The sequence below is a fragment of the Phaenicophaeus curvirostris genome, chromosome 18, assembly GCF_032191515.1.
Source record: "Phaenicophaeus curvirostris isolate KB17595 chromosome 18, BPBGC_Pcur_1.0, whole genome shotgun sequence".
Lineage (NCBI taxonomy): Eukaryota > Metazoa > Chordata > Aves > Cuculiformes > Cuculidae > Phaenicophaeus > Phaenicophaeus curvirostris.
The window spans coordinates 1,619,783-1,638,097 of NC_091409.1; the positions used below are offsets into that span (position 1 = coordinate 1,619,783).

Genomic DNA, 18,315 nt, shown 5'->3' on the forward strand with positions numbered 1-18,315 from the left:
CTGCAGAAAGCTTTTAGCATCTCCATTCATTTCTATTTACAGCAAGTAACGCACCGAACTCAAAGTGTGTACATGGCATCGTGCTTGGGAGAACCAAAGCACTGTCTTTTAACAGGCTATAGGAGTTCCAGGTAGGAAGAATTTAGTCTTGGGAGCTCTTCCGATACGTGCATACGTGCAACTGAAATATCAAAACTAGGGCATAAAATGACTACAAAGACTTCTGAAGTTTGAGAAGTCTATAGGAAGCAGCAGTTCAGTTCACTCAATAGAATTACATCCAGGACATAAATAATATAGGCTATTTGATTTAAATTAATAATAACTTCCAAGTTATAGGATGCAACTAGAACTGCAAGCTAAGAGAGGCAATGATGTTGTGCCTCACTTGTTTAAGATCAAAGGCTTCTTCCGTATTTTCAAGGAACCCAGGTTCACTGCTGAAATAAAAAAAGGACTTCACGTCAAGGTCAGGACTGCTCCTCAGCGAAAGGCTTTTTCTCTCAGTTCTCTAACCTTGTTAGCTATACTCAGTAGAAGAAAATACCACCAGGGAAAAGTTGTGTAATACCTTGAAATGCTCTCAGGAACACAAGTATGAACAATACTAAGGAAAAAACCCATAATTCGAGTGAATGGCAGGGACAACCCCATTGGTAAAAAAAAAAAAAAAAAAAAAAAAAATCTGCTTAGTTTTGGGAACTTAACAGTGCAGATATGCCAAGACACATGAAATAGAGGCTTTAGTTTCAATCACATGACAAAAAAAGCAGAAAGCAAACAAGGTCTAGCCCAAAAATTAACCACTGCATAGTCACAGAGAAGTCTGAGACAACCCCAAATTCTTCAACATACCACTTTTTTTAAAACAGATTTTAGGATTTAGATAGACTTGCAGTGACTTTCAACTCCAAACTGTCTCTCTACCAAGTTGCTATCTTACTAGCACTTCACATTCCAGACGGAAACAATTGCAGTCAGTATTCTAAAAACATCCAGAATGTGAAGTCTGACACATCTTCCTGTTATGTTATTCCAAGTGATTTTTAAACCACTTCAGGCATTTAATAAAAATAAACTATCCTCACTGTACCAGCTTCAAGCACTTCGAGTTAGCATAGCCACGTAGTTCAGCCCTTTAACGCATCGGTTACCAAGGGACTGGAACCACCTAGGAAACTGAGTCAAAAGAGGAGTTAAAAAAAAAAGATTACCAAGCAATCATTTGAAAAAATACTTCATGTATGAGATAACACTGCACACCTATTTTAGAGTTCGATACTGCAACACTGAACATTTTCTTATGCTGCATATTCTCCCCAGTGCAAACAGTCCTCCCTGGGAAGGGAAGTACTGACCACGCTGCAGTCGCAGGAAGGAATGCACCCAGGAGAGGGAGGCCAGGGAACACAAGCAGAAACCAGCAAAACCCCATGCCAGTCAAATTATTGGAGGTGATAGAGAAAGCTTCCACCTGTTTCTAGACCCCAAAAGCTGTTTCTATTTTAGTGTAACTAAAATCTTAATTCTCCAGGGAGTCTTTTGTATTTTGGACCTGACCAGAAGAGCTGCCATGCAGCCTGCTACCTTTGACACCATCAGGTAACACGTTAGACTATCTCAGCTCTGCCAACTTTATCTATTCAATGAAATAAAGGATCTTCTAGTGTGCAGCTTCAAAGCACCCACCAGGTAACAATGCTATTCTCAGAAAGATGCATCAGTTTGAGAAAAGGACAGCATTTTAATCTCAACTAAAATCTTCAACAAGTATTCCAAACTGCCTTGTCATGTTATTTGCATTTTTGGACATTATTCAAAGTGCTTGCTATGCTTGTTTCATGTTTGAGCTTTGTTACATTTCTAACAAGCAGCAAGGATAATGCGTTTCTGATGTCAGAGTCTTGTTAGTAAAACACTGGGTTTGATCCAGAAATAGCTTAAAAACCTAAAAAAAAAAAAAAAAAAAAAAATCTGGAAGAAAATCTTGCTGTGTAAAGGAACCGAGACAGGACCAGTCTAGGTGTTCTAGAAAAAACTACTCCAGCTTTTCTTCTCCTTATGCTTAACTTAAAATTACCCCATTTTCTTACTACCACATTGCCAGTTTGTGCCATTAAGAAAACCTTCCATGACCAGCAAGCACAGACCTGGGGGTGACTATAAACATTTCATTGAGGAAGGCATCTTCACTCAGTGAGGTTTGTAAAGAGCACCACTACAAAAAGGCAAATAACAAAAAAGGTTATGGAATGCCCAAAAGCTATATATAAAAAAAAACCCCTAGTCTCTAGTGCATTTTCCTCTCACAATTAAATATTTAAGTTACTCAATCAGCAACATTTATGCCTCACCCTTTTCCTTATATCGTAAGTTTATTTTTTGCCTCAATTGAAAGGACCAGCACTAAAAAGAAAAGCTTTATGCATATTCAAGACAATTTTGGTTCAGTTGAATAATAAAATTATTCAGCCACATTCCATACACGGCCACACAGGAGTTAGTGGGGTTATTAATTCCACAACTCAGCTCTTTGTTATTGTGGCCACATCCTTCCAGGCTGCCTCAGTCAAAACAGGGGCACCAAAACACTTTTATGCAGTAAAATACAAACAAACAAACCGCAAACAATAGCCCCCCAAAAGTGCAGATCTTCAATCCTAAACCAAACATCTGTTAAATACAGAAAATCCAAAAGATGCAGACAATTGACTCCATTTCTCATGTCAAGTTCTTTATGACTGTTTAGAAGAGGAGCCATTTCACCAAACAGTGTGACAGCCCCTTCTCCCCAGTGTTTACTGGGAACACTGCAGGCAAAGCAGCCCAGTCTTCCAAGAAGGGCCAGCAACACCCCCAGATGAAAAGATAGGAGCAAACCTCCATCGTGTGTGCAAAAGCATCATCTATTTTACTCTAAGGGCTGAAATTTCTCAACTGGTTTGGGTTTCTAGCAGATGAGAGTACTCCAAAAGACCAGACTCTGATCCAGTACAAATCCACTGCCAGTTCGTAAGCCTACAATGCAAAAAAAAACCCAAACCAAACCCCTAACCCCTGATATAAACACCCTATATAAGATGCAATAAACCCACAACTTTCACAAGGGTCTTCCTACTGTAATGTAAATATCTGTTTGTCGGTTTTTCAGAATTGATGCCAAGGCGTTGGCTGAATTTGTGAAATCAAACGCGAGGCCAATTGATTTGATGCCAACACCTTGGATCTAATGACAGAAACGTACATCTCTTGAACTGACTGCTTCTTAGAAGCACTCTGTGAAATTTATACTCCCATACAACTGCTGTTAAATAATCTACCTCAGAATGAAAATGCAGATGTAATTACAACTCTCTTGGGCACATTATTAACACGAATAAAATAAAAGATCGATTTTACTTTCTTATAGGATCCCATTTGATTAACCCTTCCTTTCCTAACGCTCTCAATTTACTCGCATCACAAAGACTGAGAAAACCTGAACTTTTTGGTGATCTGAAACACAGTATCATCAGCTGCACTGTTGAAGCAGGTAATGGGTGTGAGCATGAGTGCAAGACAATTTTATAAGCAATGTGTAAACCTACCCTTTTCTAACACATTGTGACTTTTGAGTCTGTATATACCTATACTCAGATCAGTCTCGTCTTATTAAAACAATTAGCTCTGTCAGAACTAATTCATTAAAGCATATTTCCTATACATTTGAAACTAGAGAGATGAATAGTTTCCGTTATCTCTGCACATGCTTAAAAAATGGAACTTTTCATACTTTCTTTTCCCCTCTCCCCCTCATCATCCCTCTGCCGCTCCAAAAGGTCGGTCCTTCTATTCCTTTCTTTGCTGGTTATCGGCCTTCTTGGTCCTTACCTCGCTCATTCTCCCTCTTCTCATCTTCCCTGTGCCAATTCATAGCGTCCACATTCTTTCGTCGTTCTCTCTCATCCTGTCTCCATCGCTTCTTGATATCTTTGTCCTTAACTTGCTCATTTTCTCTCCTCTTCTCATCATCCCTCTGCCATTTTATTGTTTCTGCATTTTTCTGTGGCTCCACGCTTCTTTTGAGATAGTCTTGTCGCCTCCTCCTCTTTTTTAACATATCCCTTTCCCTGGCACGAGCCTGCTTTTCTTTCTGGGAAAGAAAAGCTTTACGGGGCATCATGAGCTGCTGCTGTACCTGTAATAATATTGTATCCATGGAATAACATACTATACATGCACTCAGTCAGGCACCAACAACTCTCATTTGGAGCTGAATACTTCAAATACTAAGCCAAGACAATTTACTGCTTCTTCTCTTCCCTTCATAACCCTCTGCGAGCTTCCATATTATGTAACAATAGGCAAGTTACTACATCCAGCTCCAGCCACAACACCTCACTGGCACCTCTGCAGTTGGTGCACATCGAACCCCTAAAGTCAAGCCCCTAAAACCCCAGGCCTAAGCAGTATGTTTTCTTTCCCATTCCTCTTGCAACTCCTCCCACAGAGTTTTTAGCAGCCACTTGGCATCAATCCATCCAATTGAATTGAACAGCCTGATAGGAGAACTGCAAAGGAAACTTGTAAATGCTCAAACCTTAGTTTCTTCTCTAACTGGAGATCTACATTTAATAAAACTTAAAAGGTGCTTATTTATCTTTTCAGACCTCCAGCTCTACCAAATTTAACTGAAAATTGTGAACTTTTTTCTTGGCTGGGAGGTGCGAGGGAGGATTAGGATACAAGCCACAATCTGAAAAATTGTATAAGCTTTGTTTCCTTGGGAAACCCGGCCAAAACATTTAACTGCAGTTAATGAAGCCAGTCCTGACACATCTACTCAAGCTTCCTCCAAGTATGTTATGTCTTCCTACTCACAAGCACAAAGGAAAAAAGAATGTTTACTTGGAGTTTCTGCCGACAGCATTCCTGACGAGTGGGGCTTTTTGGTTTTGTTGGTTTGGGGGGGTTTCTTGTTTTGGTTTTGAAGAGGTGTCGATGAAGACTACCTTTTAACAAATTGTGTAATTTTCAGTCATTTCTCTGTAGTCATCCAAAACATTCACATCTTTAAATTTACTGGTGTTTATATCTGCAATTTTGAAATCATGGAAAAGAAAACAGACCACAAAGAATTTATACTGTTACTAATATCCTTTAAACGCTCTTCTGTACACACTGAGCAATGCTCAGAAACGTCAAACTGCAGTTGTGGCCCAGGTCTGGGATTTTTGATTTGGTTTTGAATTTTGTTTAGAAGAGTTTTGCAGAGGTCTAATCAAAATGAAAACTGCAGAAAGGACAAAATTACTAGATTAGAATACTGAAGCAAAACCTAAAACAAAATGAAACAAATGTACTTTTAAAATTTAGCTACCTTATGGAAAGCACTTGTTCCCAGCATGCAATACTCCATCTTTTTCCTACAGAAAAAGCAATGTTTCAAACCCTTATTCTAAAAGCTGTTCCTTTTCCCTACATAATATACCACTTAAACCCGCTACTCTAGTCCATAGCCTTTGTTAGCTATGTATCATAATCCCATGGTTTTCATTACAATAATTCAACACCAAAATTTCTTAATATCCATAATAATAATAATAGGGAAGGGCTGCAGCAGAGTGAAACAGCATAATCAAAAAATACATGCAGTTTGGTAACAAGTTAGTGCATAAAATTCAGATTATGCTAAAAATTACTTCACTAAAACGTGTAGGATAGCTCTGTACTACAGAGTCTGGTTTTAAGTAGTTAATATTTCTCAATAACAGTTATTATTAAAATCAGCAATAAGAACCCAAGTTCAACATCAGTGCAACCCAGACACTGTAAATCTTTAAAGGTTTTAATTTCTCTACTGTTGTTTACTAGAGCAAGCTTAACTTACTAACTTTGTATGTGCATGTTATCTCTGTAACTTCATCAGTATCCCGATTTTTTTTTTCAAATAACATGAATAAAATACAAAATAAATCATATTTCATGCAAATGACGCCCCCTCCCCACCCTCCCAACCCCCCACCCCCCCCCCGGCACGTACTGAGATTTAAAATCTGTTGTTTTAAAAAATTCAGGACTAATTGTTATATTTTCTTTCATTTGTTTGTTTTGTTGCTGGGATTTTCCCCCCTTTGGCTTTATCTTTTCATTGTTGTTAACTACAACCTTCGTCCCTCCCCAGCCTTTATACATACCCCAGCCCACTCTGATAAACCAATTTATAGACAAATGATAGAAAATATTGTACTAAAAATATTTCAGTTGAATTTCCAAAATTAAATATTTCAATTGAGATTCAAGTAAGAAACGTCAGATTCCAAAGAATAACTTAAAGGGACATCCAACTTAATTTACATCTCTTCGAACTTCCATATCACAAGTGACAGGTTTGTTTCAGCATGAGAGAGTACTACAGGCAGCCTGGTTGTTTCTCTTGTAGTCAAAATCTACAAAATCACCTTTCACTTCTGCCTCTGTTGATTTTAAAAAACCAAAAGAGGGTAGGGAAATTTAAAAGAGGAAACTAAATAATATGCAGTGAAGCTGCCAGACTGTTTGAGCTCGAAGTCCCTTGCCCCAACCGCCCCCCCTCCAATTTTCTAGAGTTCAAGTTGATGTTCCTTTAAGTTCAAAATGTCCAAACGTCAAAAGCAAACAGAACTACCCTTCCAACTATTTTTTTCCCCACACTTTGCCAAATTAAAATCTTAACTCTTCCCAAACTATTCAGTACATATTATGAGGCATTTACCTCCAAAATTAATGGTGCTTGGGCGTCTCAGACTCATTGGACAAGTTTCATGCAAAAGCCTCCAAAAATAATTCTCCTTCCAGAACGCCCACCTCAGCGATTATATTACACCTACTGTGTGAGGCCAAAGCCCGGACATAGAAGAAGGATCATATCCTGCTGTACAAAACAAAGTGTTAAAGACAAGAGATAAGAAATGTAATAAGGGCAGTCTTACATTTATAACGTACGTTTCATTGTGAAGGACTCCAAAGCTAATAGCGAACCACACTTACGGTACCTTTACTGACATGGAGCTGCTGTACATTGCACCCCAGCAAGTTAACAGCGCTGCAGGATCTTTGGCAGGTCTGAGGCTTAAACACAGATTCTGCTGGGTGATGCTACCTGATGAATATTCTAGTGCTCGGATTTCGATTAAGTTACACAGCTCAGAGACCCAGCAGGATACAGAGGAATGCTCCTATTCATGCTTTGTATAGCCTTTTGACTGAAGTGCCTAGCACCTCAGTTTACACCTCATCTCAGCTATTCCCTACTAGCAGCACAGCTGCAACCGGTACAGATGAGGCATTCACACTTAGTAGAACACAACAGCACTACTTTATACAGGTAATAGTGCCTAGAAGGTTCCCATATAAACAGTCCTACCTTCAATTACAAGACTATGGGAGATGCGGCTCTCAGCTACAGCCCTAGGGACAGATATTCATTTGGGAAGTATTCAGATTAAAATTCTCAGTTACAATGCTGCTAGTAGGAGTAAACCTTTCAAGTAATGGTATGTAAATGATTATGCTTCTATAGGAAGACTGATGCCTCTTCAACTCTCATTACTCATGGACAGAAACTCAGTCTTGCACAGACTGGAAACACAAGACGTAACATTAGTATCATGAAGTCTGGAACAACCAAATCTAAAGTTTATAAAAGCAAAATTTGTTGAGTCATTTAAAATTACTTTTCTAGAGGGTTTTACTGTTTAGAATTGTTGGATTCACCTCCATGGATTATTCAGACCAAACATCTACAGCTTAAAGTAGATTCTTTTTCCTCAGCAACTGTGATTTCAACTGAAGGCACTAAATCGTTCCAAGAAATTAAAAAAGACAAAACGTTTAAAATACTTCACATTGAGGCAAAAGTGAATGCTGCATATGTTTTAACAAGATCACTAGCCATATATTCAAATAAGCAAGGATGATGGGTTATTTCGTTTCATATTGGATTATTTGCTAACTAGAAAGTAAAATTTGTTCCCCTGTTTCTCTTATCAAGTCTAAATTACCTCCCTCCCACTGAATCCCAATTAAAGAAAGCACAGGATGAAGACCTATCAGCCTTGAGATCAGATCAGTGACAATTAGTGTATCAGTCTGAAGACACATGCATTGAACCCAGGGAAGTACTTCGTCCCATACTGGGCCTCCCAAAAAACGAGTATCATTTCCCTGCATTGTGTTTCTGATGAGAATCAGCAAGCATCTAGCATTTGTCTGATTTTAAGTAATCCAAAATTATTTTATTTTAGCTCCCCCCCTCCCCTTTTTTTGCTAGTATTTCGAGTTGAAGAAGTTCTTGGTTTACATAGAACAGTGGAACCCAGTAGCATATACTACAGCTGACAGCAGCAATATGCGCCTGAACAAAATGAAAGGAGACAAGTTTCTTGATACTGTGTTTATCTCCCTACTGCAACCGCATTTAATGTAACATCTAGTTTTAACAATATACCCAGCTAACTACATTGAACAGTGCGCTCTGAAAAGCCTTGAAATTTGCAAAGGCGGCTGTTAGTGTAACATTTGAGTGAAATCTCGTAAGATACAAGGACAAGAGGCAAAAAAATTAACCTATAGTTCCCACAACAATAGAAAACCAGCATCCTTACATATGCAGGTTAAATGCTGCTACATAGCATGATGACATAATATTCTATTTTCACAAGAGGATAGGCTCCTGCAGCAAGGTGTGGCTGGGACGCTGGGATCTGACCACTCCAGGGCAGCTGAGCAAGGAAGAGCAAGAGTCAGGAAGCAGAAAGGTATCTCATGGGAAAGCAAGAAAATAAAACATACCAGGAGCAGAAACATCAGAGAGAGCAGAAAAGTTGGAAGAACTGAAAACCACCGGAAACCTCCTTGAAAAGGTAAGAGTTGCAATTAAATACCTCCCCTCCCTGCACTGAGTCAATAATCTACTCCCAACGACTATCACTGGCTTATATTATGCATTTTCTCCTCCTCCTTTTGGACTCTTCTCTTTCCTCCTTATTTAAGCATTTCTGGCCTAGTTTTCAGAGGGCTGTGCACCCACATCTCCTGTGAAGGTACTGAGATTTGCAGTTTAACAGCACATCTGAAATGCTAAGGGCTCATTTTTCAAGTCCGCTATAATCCTAGGATGGAGTCTGTTTCATAACAGCACACGCTCAATTCTCATGGCAACATTTTAAACAGAGAGCACCTCCTCAGCCTTATCAGCTCAGCCATCTGCAACATCAAGCTTCTCCCCATGTAACACGATGGTCTTCAGCTAACTTCTGACAAACACCTCTCAACAACAAGGTAATTCTGTGTGCACAGCTGCCATGCTTATCTAAAATGTAGTACTTAAAAAACCCACTTAAAATCCTTTGGAGGAAATTCTTAGACTAACCTTAACATGCTGTTTCAGTGGTTTTATGCAATTTTCATCAAGGGTTTATGAAACACTGTTTTATCTCTTCTTTTGGAGCTTCCTCTCTAGCTTCAGCTTGGTGACTCTTGCACTAAGAACTCCCAATTTCCCATCAGAGGAAAAGCTTATACAGAACACAGTTCTAGTGAAAGAAATCAGTAAGGCTTATATGTCTTACTCTCCATCCATTTTTTATTTAAAGGTTAAAAAAAAAAAATCTTCTGCAGTCCAGCAGACAGGGATCTTCTAAGTCATTCACACACTTCTCATTCTTGCTCGATTTCTGGAATGTTCCACTGGTGCCAGAAGCTCCATCTGGTGGGTGAGTACACTAACTGCAAAACTGAAAGGGAATTAACTATTTCCTTTATCAACTTTTGTTTAGTAGTAAAAGTTATGTGCACTGTAAATTCTATGCCCCAGTATAAAATACAAAACGTCCACACTGCGATTGCTCTGGGAACCACAACTCCTTATTTCTATTCCTGATGAATAACCTGCTACCTTTCACTCTGCTGGGAATTTGTTGGGGTTTCTTATTTTGATGATATAAGCTGAAGTACATTAAATAATGCTGTTAGCTAAATTTGAATGTTTTGTAAAGAAGGATCTTCTGAACACATATGATAAAAATCACATCACTTCTGGCAATCTCTACTGCACTCTGAAAAGCAGTTTTAAATTGCATCCATTCTCTAGCTCTATACTTCAGTGCATAGAAAATTTTAAATTAGAGGCACTAGCAGCTCAAGATGTAGGCTTACACACCTACTGCCATCTCAAATAATATATTTTGTGACTGTTCAATATCTCTACAGATAAACGTTTATACGCATCCACGTAAACGCAGTGAAATCAATATGCAATATACATACTGAATATGATAGCCTCACTTGCTTAGGGCTATTTCTTAAAGATTTCAGTTTGAAATATAATAAAGCCTGCACATCTTGCTGAAATTTGAAATTGAGAGTGGAGATCATTGAAGCACGAAGGATATTATTTGCATACACCATGATATCCACACTTCAGTGATCAGGAAAAAAGGCTGCATGAATATAGCCTACAATTCCAAACTAATACTCATCCAGACTGTAGCTAAGCAAGAACAATAGCACAATAAAAATTATTTTGTAAATATTACCACGTTTCATGAATTAGCAGTTACCATTTAAATTAAATCAAGAATCATCTTAAAATTTTCAATCCAAAGCTCACAAAAACATTTGTGTAATGAAACAAAGCGGCACAGAAGTCTCTGTAAAATGTGTAAGAACAAAGCATGTAATCAGTTTATGATTGGATTACACTGACTGCAAAACTGCAGTCACATTAGACTGCAAGTGAGAACCGTAGTCCTGTCTTGTGTGTCATGTTTTCCTGACATCACCACTGTGTCAGCAGCCAGAGCAGAGACCCGATCCAACTGAAAAGGAGTGTTTTTCAGGCAGAGCAGTTCCGTTGCTCACCCAGACGGAAGCAGGACTGGCACAGGTAAGGTGGCAGTCTCACACCACCCCTTCTGCTGCACAGACACTGATATACTTAAACCAACAGTGAAACTGCATCTGTTAGTGTGTCCTAACTAGTAAAATGCATTGCTTGCATGCTGCTATAAAGTGGCAGAACAAATCAACGAAACAAAAGAGAGCATACAAATACTTTCACAAGCTCATCCAAATCCCTGCCAATAGATGCTTTCTCAGATAGCAGATATATTAGATATTGAAGGGATGTCACCAACTGGCTAGCGTCTGAGTATTTAAAGCATAAAAATAGTTGGTGAAGTAGGCTGATGCCAATTGTTTTTTCTTCGCCTTACCACTTCTCACACACTATGTACAAATTCTGGTATTACATGATTGGGTAAAATCTGTAAAGAAGAGCTTAAAATCAGTCTTACCACTTCATATTTCTTACCTCTTTCCCTTTCTGTCTAAGCATAGCTCCCAAGTGTTCCAATCCCTGACTACATTCCAGCGTTAATCCACCTCAGCTACTGCTGTCTTCAGTTTGACTCAGGAACCTTCGATATTCAAAAGGCTTCATAGCAGCAGCAGCAGGAATGGGAAAACAAAACAACACAAACAAAAAAAATCACAGAATTCAGTTTGACTTTTTAGGGGTAAGAAAGCATTTTAAGACAATTACTTTGCCTACTTAGATTTCGAGAGACATTTTGCCCCCTTACTGTTGCTGCTATGAACCTGCATCACTAACAGCTTCTTTGTCCGAGCTGCAGCTCAATCAAAGAACTCCCAAATCCAGAGTCACATCAGAAATCAATATAGAGAAGAGGTAAAAATGAATGAAAGACAGAAGGCTGGAAGGCTGGGGCTTGAAAGAAAGAGGAGCTTGGGTTATGGAAGAAACATCAAACACCGAAGCCAGGCTTGAGAGCACACCCTGACCTACACTTCCTCCTGGATAAGCTGAAGAGCCTTACTGAAGTAACAGTGGACAGGCAGCATACACAGCTACTCCGTTTCTATTTCTTAGGAATTGTTTTAGATACTATTTGAGATCTTAAAGGAAACATCTTGCCACATGACCTGGACAGTCAAGAACCTGCAGGTGTGGTAGTCAAGTCAACTGCACAGCCAGTATCAGTTTTCAACCAAATAATCTCTAACACCACCTTAAAAAAAAGGTAAGGATACAAATGGTGGTACCCGAAAGTGACTCACTGCAGAAGAAAATGGCATTATTCCACTTCTATTCAAAATCATCAACCATCATACGCATTCAAAAGCACTAATGTGAAGTAAGAGTGAGGCACTAAATTCAAGCCTCATGTTTGCCTTTCACCATCAGCTTGCTACAGTGAATCTCTGCACAATGTAGTTTTCTCCTAGAGGCATATGGCCCTCAAGTCAATATGTAAGAGTTACACCCTCCCTAAGAATGTCTGTCTTCAAATCTAGAACACGTATTCAGCTTTTATACCGGATCTCAGTACTTCCTGGAAGCTCAAAAGGCCATCCTGACTAGGAAAGCAAGGACATTCTCCCCAAAATGTGTCAGGTGAGTCAAAACAAACCTTCTACATGTAGAAAAGGTAGAGGATTCTTCATTTAAGAGCTTAATTATCATAACCAGCAGTTATTTTTCTTCCAATGCATGTGCAGACATTTACATTACATTATCCTCAGACCAGCACCTCTTATTCTCATCTCCATCACCTGTGCTATTATTAGGAAACATACACTTGCAGCAACGTATTTATTTATATGAGTAGGAATACCTCCACATTAACAATTATACTGTTGCAATTATGTTAATAAAAACATAAAAACCATAACCAATAGATAGTAAAAAATCTAAGCACAGAGCAGATCTTAATGTAATATAATAAAAAAATACTGTAATGCTTATTTAGATGCAGGCTAACACAGCAGTTATCTTCTTTAAAACAAGCATATTACATGCATCTTAAAAATATATCCCAACAAACATTGCATTATTAATATACAAACCAGGCTGAACTAATAGTCTAAAAAATATCCCATCTTTGCCCATGAAGATAAAGCAGATCAAACGACAGTTGTGGCCCACACTGTTCAGCTGCAGCCCCACAGCTGTGCACTGCCCCTCCTGGCACCTATCCCCTACAGACTTTAGAGTGGGATCCTCACATCTGGCACTGGTTTGTTCATTCCTGATGCACACAATTTTGTCTCTTTCAAACCAACTTAGAGCACTGGAGCAAAGATAACTCCCCCTTTCTGAACTAAAAATAAAAATCCCCACCCCAAAAAGTTTCCTACTGAGGCATTAAATCTTATTGGGAGCCACCTCAAATCAAATACATTAATCCATGAACACTGTCTTTGCTCCCATAAAATCATTTGTTCCTATTTCTTCCTTTACATTACTCAAATCAGCTGCCATCCTAATAAGCAGTTATAAAATAAGCATTTAGACTATATGTCTTTGACTACTGATAAGGTTCTGATATGGTTGTGTATTCCAGGAATGCCACTTTAAATCCTTAATATTTACTTTCAATATTTACTAATATTATGGAGTGGTAGAGCTGGGTTGGGAAGAATCATCTATCATTCACTCTGCAGTATGTCAGAAGCACAACTTACCTTCCATAGAAAATTGGTACATGCACTCATCTAGAATTTAAAAGTGAATTCAGTAACCGTAGAGTTCAATTTGGTAAGTTTTTAACAAGAGTCTTTAAACTACTAAAGATTAATTAAAATGCTGCTGTAATATACCACTGTAAGTAACACATACCAATTCTGAAAATGCTAATGGGCATCTTCTGACAACTGGTAACTTCTATCCTACGTATACAGAAAAAAAAATCAGTTATTCATCTCATCCTGAAGAGCACACACAATCTTCCTAGATGTTTTGTTTGTGCAGCTGATGCTTAACGCTGTAGGGCATGAACTTCCCAAACAGTCAAGAAGTTCCTCTCCTGTGAAGGTTTTTCATTCCTATGTACTGTGAGCAGCAGACACGACTCGCCACTGCACTGGTCTGTCTTACCTACAGTCAAATGCAGCCACCTTTCACCATTCCCATCCCCTGCATATCCAAACAACATCTCTACTACAACCCAACACGAGTGATCTGACAAGCTCTGAATGACTTTTAAGCTCTAATAGTTGCACACAATATACTTTCAAGCATATGTAGCAGTAACCTGAAGAGATGCTTTCTACAAACCTCTCTAATGGATCATCACTTCAAGAGAAAAAAAAAAAAAGGCCACTAAAAATATATCAGTTTGTGATTATTTCAGAGTTGTCCCTAAACACTGAAAGCATCTAACTTCTATTAGACATCAAAAAGCAATTTTTAAAAGTTAATTCAAAAACAACATGAATTTTAGTGAAGAGCAGCTTGCTCTTCGAAAAATAATACCTTTAGCTTAGTATTACTTCTGGAGGAGAAAAGTTATTTGTTGTGTCTCAAAAAGGACATCTCTATTTTGACTGAAGTTTAGTTCAGTATTTGCTGTAATAACCTCCAGGAAAGCGAACAATCATCTTACAATCCATCAGCCTCAGAGCAATTTTATTAACAATAGTATGTTTCTCTTCCGTTGTCTCATTTTAATGTTTCAAGATTTCAGCACACATCACGTTGGATGCTGATCTGCTGATATCGAATTACTGCCCAGCATCTGCAAACGCACATCTGGAAAGGAACCAAGCTTTAGTTTGTTCTGTTAGCAAGAGCAAAGGAAAAAGCTTTTCTGTTTTTTAAACCCATCTTTCTCACCTAGAAGGATGGCAACTGGCAATTAGGACAGTTACCAGAGTCCCCAGGTGAGTTTTTCCAAGTAGCTGAGGCCCTGCCCGAGGCAGCGAGGCCGGGGCCCTGCAGCAGGGAGCCAGCCAGGGCTGCAACATCTGCCCTGACAGGCAGGAGCCGTGTCTCCGTTATCTCAAACACACCTCGTACCTCCAAACAGAAATAGAAAATAGGAGTAAAAATAAATAGAAACACAGCTCGTAAAAACTACCTGAAAGAGGGGGAATTTCTCTAAAAGGGCTGCAAACCTCTTTCGCACCTACCAAACGGCTGAAACGCGTCCGACAGACAAAGCCCCCCGCCCCCCGGGCTCCTGCCCGCGGCCCCAGACAAAGCGCCGGGTGCCTCAGCGGCGCCTCGCCCCGAGCAGCCGCCGCAGCCTCGAGCCCCGCGAGCTCACAGCGCAGCGGCCCCGCCACCGAGCCGCGACCCGCTGCCACCGAGCGCCCCGCACCCGCCGGGCCCCCCCCCGCCTCCCCCCCGCCGCCCCGGGCCGGGCCCCGCGGGGCCGCAGCGGTGGCTCCGCAGCCTGCCCGCCGCCGGGAGGGCGCCCCCTGCCGCCTCCCTCCCGCACGCCGCCGCCCGGGCTGCGGTGCCCGGTGGGTGGGGGCCGTTCCGCCCCGCCACGGCCGCGAACCGGGAGGCAGCAGCGACGGGCCGGGGGGAGGGGAGCGGGGTGAGGGGGGCAGCACCGCGTACCCGCCCGGGGAATCGCCCCCCCCGCCTCCGCCCGGCCGGGAGGGAGCGTGACAGGCGCGGGGCAGCTCCCGGCGGCGGAGCGGGGCCGCGGGGTTCGATTTCCCCCCCGCCTTTGTCTGAGAGACGGGTGTCGGTAACGACAGCCCCGGGCAGCGGGAAGGAGGGACGGGGCAGTCAGCGCCGCTGCATCCCGCAGCCGCTGCTCGGCTCGGGGGAGCGGGGAGAGAGCGGGGTGTCCCCCGAGCAGCCGGCGCTGCCCTCCGACCCGCGCCACGGCGCCGGGATGCCGCCCCCGTTCTCACCGGGCCCGGTCCCCTCCCCGCCCCGCAGCCGCTCCCGGGACGCCTCGGCGCGCGGTCCCGTCCTTCCCCCGCGGCGCCGGCAGCGGGCGGGGAGGCGGCCGGGTCTCTTCAACGCGCGTGCGGCCGGCGGAGCGAGGGGCCCCCCACCCCGCCCCGGGGCCGTCGGGGAAGGGCAGAGGCGGGGGCCGGAGCGCGGTCTCGGCGCGCACCTACCTGACCGGGGCTCTCGTCGTAGCGAGGGCGGGCGCTGCCCCGGCGCGGCGGGCAGGGGGTGGGGGAGCGGAGCTGCCTCCCTGGCGCCGCCCGGGTCCCTGGGCGGGCGGGCGGAGCGGAGCCGGCGGCGCGGGGGAGACAAAGGGGGCTGCGGGGGGAGCGGCGGCAGCGGGGGAGGCGGGCGCGGGGCGGGCGGGGGCCGAGCGGGGCCCGGCGGGGGGCGGCGGCCGCAACTGCGCTCGGGTCCCCGCGGCGGGGGGTGCGGGGGAGGGGGGGGGGGGCTCCCTGCAGACAATACAGCCGGGTCCCTCCTGCCCAGAACCTGCCCGGGCCAAGATGGCGGCCGAGAAAGAGCGGAAGTGACGCGAGGCTCTCATTAGCATACGGGACTCATTGTCCGGCGGGAGGGGAGGGGGCCGCGCCCCGGGGGCGGCGGGGGGCCCGGGCCCCGCTGGATTCCCGCCGGGTTCGCTCCCACCGCGTCCCGCCGGCGGCCGGGCGGGTCGCACAGCGGCGGGGAGGGGGTCGGGAGGTTGGCGCGGGGTTGGGGGGGTGCGGTTCTCGCGAGAGAAACGGCTCGAGCAGCCGGCGGCGGGATCTACCCCGGCCCCGCTAGGAGGCGCCGCGCCCTGCGGCTGGGTACGGAGAGGCAGCTGACGCCGCCCGGTTATCCCTCCGCCGCCCCCAGCCGGGACTACATCCTGTCCTGAGGGGCCTCCTCCGCCGCCGGGGCGGGGGCACGCGCCTGGCGAGCGCCGCGGCCACGTGACCGCGCGGCGCGCACGTGACCGCGCGGGCGGGAGCACACGGCCTCGAGCGGCGCCGCCTCAGGGCGCGGGGAGCCGCCTCGCGCCGGCCCCGCGGGGAGCGCCCTCCGCAGCCCCCGGCGGCCAACGGGACCGCGCCCCGCGGGGCCTCAGGCGTCGAGTGAGGCGACCGCCGCCTCCTTAGGGTCGCGCCCTGCGACACCGGCATCAACTGTTGGGGTGGTTCGGCCTGGAGAAGAGAAGGCTCCAAGGAGATCATATAGCGACCTTCCAGTACCTGAGAGGGGCTACAGGGGAGCCGCAGAGGGACTGTTCGTGAAGGCTTGTGGCGATAGAATGAGGGGGAATGGGTGTAAACTAGAGAGGGGCAGATTTAGGCTTGATAGAAGGAAGAATTTCTTCACTGTGGGAACGGTGAGACACTGGAAGAGGTTGCCTGGAGAAGTGGTGGCTGCCCCATCCCTGGAGGGGTTCGAGGCCAGGCTGGCTGCGCCTTGGGCAGCCTGATCCCGTGGGAGGTGGCCCTGCCCATGGCAGGGGGGTTGGAACTAGATAATAAAAAAAAATTGAGCTGCAATTGCCCAAAGATGGATTTAGGTCATGTTGCCAGCGAGCACGCTTCACACACGTGTCCTCCCACAGAGGTCATCGACTGTACAAGTATCGTTTCAGAGCAGTACCATCTGGACCATGACGGGACTCCACATGCGACTCTTCCTTCTGGATCCAAACACATTCAAGATCTCAACAAACAAGGGAGAGTCCTGCAGCACAGTAAAAATCATTCTACAAGTGGAAGGGAAGGAAGGCTTTTGTTACTTCAAAAATAGACACTTCAAGGTTGAAGTAAAGTGCAATTCCTTCCATCCTCAGCACTTAAAACCTTTCTGATTCAGAGCGAGGCGTGCTGTAGTTAAGCCGTACAATGCTAGGAAGAACAGTCCATGTTTTCAAATTGTTGCCTGAAGTATAAAAGCATAGAAAAGTTGTCATAAGTTACCGAGGCTTCATCTCAAGGGTCTCCTACATTTTGAAGTGACTGATATCCTGAAAATGTATACCCTGTGTTTGTCACAAGTCGCACAAATAGCTTTTATGAAGAATTTAGTGACATTTTATTGTATTTGTTGCCTTGCTCTGAGACTTTTCCATTTGGGAGAACTTAAAAGTGTGCTGCTTGTCTCTGCCTGCAAGAAACACCTTTATTTCACCAGGTCCTTCCACGGTATCTTCACATTAGTGCTCGTAAGAATCAGTAACCCGTGGAAAGAGTCTTTTACAACAGAATGGAATTGCACACAACTTACCTGCAAAAACAAAGCCTGCGCTTTAGCATTACAAAGGTTTCTAGAACTAAGGTGCGTAGAAATTACTCTGTGATGTCCATGTGTGAAATGTGTCTCGACTAAAGAAAGCTGGTTTGGTTTCTCTATAATAATTTCAGTTTGCCTTCCAAGAGCTGAAATTTTTTCTTTGATGGTGCAATTAACAAAGTATGTTGGAAAACATTTCTGAAACATTGCTAAGTCCGTACCATATTCAGAAGTGCCAACTAACTTCATGGCTGCTTAAGCCAGTTCGATTCCTATTGACAAAAATAAACAACCCCAAACAAATCTTAGGACCTTCCTATTTCAGTACTCTT

General features: G+C 43.7%; 1 protein-coding gene across 6 annotated transcripts in view; it reads right to left on the reverse strand.

Annotated features, from left to right (window-relative positions):
- ADNP (activity dependent neuroprotector homeobox) overlaps window positions 1-15,983 on the reverse strand; it is a 30,330-nt gene extending 14,347 nt beyond the window's left edge. Inside the window, exons 1-6 of one of the 6 annotated variants that reach the window (XM_069871990.1) lie at window positions 15,904-15,979; window positions 13,661-13,710; window positions 11,333-11,455; window positions 6,734-6,892; window positions 5,360-5,405; window positions 3,871-4,177 (exon numbers count right to left, since the gene is read on the reverse strand). In XM_069871990.1, the coding sequence (XP_069728091.1) occupies window positions 3,871-4,177; window positions 5,360-5,398 (346 nt within the window). In that variant the 5' untranslated portion in view covers window positions 5,399-5,405; window positions 6,734-6,892; window positions 11,333-11,455; window positions 13,661-13,710; window positions 15,904-15,979. Of the gene's footprint in view, window positions 1-3,870; window positions 4,178-4,887; window positions 5,075-5,359; window positions 5,406-6,733; window positions 7,388-11,332; window positions 11,456-13,660; window positions 13,981-15,903 lie in introns of those variants that run through there. The other 5 variants (XM_069871992.1, XM_069871991.1, XM_069871993.1 and 2 more) reach the window with 5 other exon arrangements.
- Window positions 15,984-18,315: the final 2,332 nt, after the last annotated feature.